The sequence below is a fragment of the Mercenaria mercenaria genome, chromosome 8 (assembly GCF_021730395.1).
Source record: "Mercenaria mercenaria strain notata chromosome 8, MADL_Memer_1, whole genome shotgun sequence".
Lineage (NCBI taxonomy): Eukaryota > Metazoa > Mollusca > Bivalvia > Venerida > Veneridae > Mercenaria > Mercenaria mercenaria.
Window position 1 is genome coordinate 59,001,790 of NC_069368.1, and position 3,377 is coordinate 59,005,166.

At 31.9% G+C, this 3,377-nt stretch overlaps 1 protein-coding gene across 1 annotated transcript; it reads left to right on the forward strand.

Annotated features, from left to right (window-relative positions):
- Positions 1-348: 348 nt before the first annotated feature.
- LOC123566284 (uncharacterized) lies at positions 349-3,097 on the forward strand. The gene is made up of 5 exons (XM_053550390.1): positions 349-508; positions 736-872; positions 1,724-1,865; positions 2,456-2,586; positions 2,935-3,097. Exons 1-5 carry the CDS (start codon positions 451-453, stop codon positions 3,070-3,072), a joined length of 606 nt encoding a protein of 201 aa, XP_053406365.1. The 5' UTR covers positions 349-450; the 3' UTR covers positions 3,073-3,097.
- The last annotated feature ends 280 nt before the right edge of the window (positions 3,098-3,377 follow it).

The following is a 3,377-nucleotide window of genomic DNA, read 5'->3' on the forward strand; positions in this document are numbered from 1 at the left end:
CTGTATAGACAAGAACAAAAGAGAATATTTAAAAAACAAAGCTGTCCAAGTAATAAAAACATTGAAAAAAACGTAAGCTTTTTTACGTGGTTACTCGATTGGCGAAATGTACACTAAATAGTCAGTTGAGGTTACGTTATACTTTTCCATTCACAAAACATGTAACGCTCTTCGGTTGTCAATTAGTCATTTCTAGCTTTTGTTTATGTATTTATAAATTAGTTATCCTTAAAATGTATATACGATTGAGGTGAATTTTCTACGAAAAACCAACACCAGAAAAGAAAACTAAAAACAAAGGTTGAAAAAAAACATTTACTTACGTCAGTAAAATAAACAAACAGGATCCTGGTGATCTATATAAGAGCTAATGTTAGCTATAGCTTTATAGAATTCTAAGACTATATAATAACTGAGGATAAATATATTAAAACGTGTACAAGAAGAAAGATGGAAAGATTTTTTATTGCAGCAATTATGCTGGTTGTATACGCATCAACTACATACGGTAGGAAATTTATTTCAGAATAAATCTGTGCTTTTGCTTTTTTGTATATTTTACTTTTGGGATTTGACAATAGTAAATAGCTAGTTATTTGGTCTAGCGCTACAGAAAATATAAGAAATTCAGCTTGTTAGGACAAAACAGTTAAAGTCAATAAATAAAACATAAATAAATGGACCGAATTACCAAAGGTAGCATAAAAAAACGTATATAAGCAATTATATTTTCAGCTTACCGTTATGTTGGATGTTACGAAGACAAAAGCAATAGAATATTGGGAGGAAATTTTTCCTCAGATGCCAGCATGACGGTGGAAAAATGCGTACAAACTTGCAGTTACGAGGGCGTCAACTTCGGTGGTGTTGAGGTAAGTTCCGTTATCCCTTCCCTCATTTTGTGGGTTTTTTACGTCTGAAGAAAATAACTACTTTTACAATAGTTTTCTGTAAGTTGTCCACAATATTTTCTATTGTGTATTGTGTGTAAAAAAAACCTTGTTTGTTATGGCCACTTCGCTAACCAGAAGGCCCATCTGTTTTCTTTATGTGAATCATCTAAAATGTGAAAACACTGCTCATATTATACAAGATATTGTAAATATTAGGGTCACTTTTAGGTCATATAGTCGTTTGTTATATACATTTGTATATATAAATATCTTCATGAAAATAGTGATAAAAGAAAATTTTATATCTTTTTTCGCATTTAAAATAACTTTATATTACTCTTATAATCTAGAGATACATGAATGTCTACAATGACATTAAACTTTTATTGAATTTCGTGTTAACGCAGCAATCCCTTACAAGGTGCATACATTTGTGAAATATTCGACATTGAAAGAAACAGAAGGAAATAACAGGCCTTCTAAATATATGATAAATTATAATCTGTATCTGTTTACATACTTCAAGACTTAATAAAAAAATACTGTTCTACACTGTATAAAATTTGTATGTTATACAAATTCAAACACACGTTAATAAAACCTTTTCAACTTCTTTATTCCGTTATAACTATAAATAAGCCGCATCACGATAAAACCAACATAGTGCATTTGCGACCAGCATATATCCAGACCAGCCCTCGCATCCGGATCCATACTGTTTGCTAACGGGTTCTCTAATTGCAGTAGACGGTTTGAAAGCGAACAGTACTAAATGCGCTATGTTGGTTTTCTTATGGTGCGGCTCAAATATTGTTTTATTATGTATTCAGTATGCTAGCCAATGTTTCTGTGGTGAACGACTAAAAAGAGGTTACACAAAACATCCAGACAGTGCATGTTCTACTAACTGTGCAGGAGATTCCAGCCAAAAGTGTGGTGGATTTTGGAAGATATCCGTGTATGCAACAAACAGTAAGAGAATATATTTATTTCGTCAACTGATTGCTTCTTATCGTGGTACTTATTTAAAGCTGGTTAAAGTATCTAGTACATACGGACTAGTAAATTGAACGCGGCTGTCACTAACAAAAACTATACATACAAACTTAATATTTATTATATTTCAATGGAATATTTGTAACCCGTGAAACGGTATATTTTTTATATCCATAGTTCAATATACAAAGTGATAAAACAAAAAAAAAATATGATAAGATAAAAAGTTATCCTAAACTTCCGTATTATGATAAGCAACAAAGAAACTGAATTAAAGTGGTTTGCAACTGCAACGTCTTTTATTTTCTAACTTTCTGAACGCGTCCATTTTAGTTTCCAAGATAGTTTATTTGTATGATTATCTCATTCATTATGCAATTAAAAACAAACATAACATGTCCTATATACGAATTATTTAAATCTTAAACATTTTGATCGTACAAATCAAATATAAAAGGAAATCATTTGAAAGAAAAGATCAGAACAGAATTTGTTTGATATAGTAAAATAGATATGTATTAGTATTATTTTTTTAAAACACAAACCGAGAATAATTAAAATTTCAGACTATATTGGATGTTTCGTTGATAACCCAGGCAGAATTCTTGAAGGTCCAAGCACCAGTAGTAGCCAAATGACGACTGAGACCTGCCTCAAGTTCTGCAAGGACGCTGGGAAAAGATTTGCTTTAACACAGGTTTATAAAATGCAACGTCAAGAGCTGTTACAGTGTTCTTTCAATATTACTTTTAAAGAACAAATGAGAGTTTATTCATTAGTTAAAATCCAATTTTCTAGTAATCGTTTAATAATGGCTGAATCTCACACAAACACAAAGCCGGGCTATCCTTAAAAATTGACATTATTGACATTTTATCGTTTCTATTAGAACTTTATAATCGGTAAAACAGGAATATCATACAGAATTCGTTTACATATTTTAAACAGACGTATGTCATTTGATAAGTGAGTAAAAACCCAGGTAAGCGTCCCAGTATAAAACTCTTACAAAAACATTTAATTTGTGATTTAATTCTGTTTTCAGTACTCCAGTCAATGTTTTTGTGGAAATAACATCAGCGACTACCAGCAGAAAGATGACAGCGAATGCAGTTATAACTGTGCCGGGGCAAACAGTGAAAAATGTGGAGGCTTTTGGAGGGGGTCATTGTACGTTGTGTAATGAACGGTAAGTGTTCTTAAGAACAATAGACCAGTTTCCCATTCGACGAATTTAGCATTCTCGGGATTTCTCGCCAAATCCCGCATTTTCAAAACGAGGCGCAGACTGCCGGATCAGAACAGAGTGATCATGAAAATGAAACGATAGGACGTTGCTTGACAAAATAATTTACTATTCCTACAGAAAAGTCATTGTTCTTGAGTTCCTTAAAAGTCAATAAAGAAGAAATCTTAAATGTAAATTTTTAATTTGGTCAAAATTGATAGATATCTGAACTACATAAGTGCGACACAGTGCTCTGACAT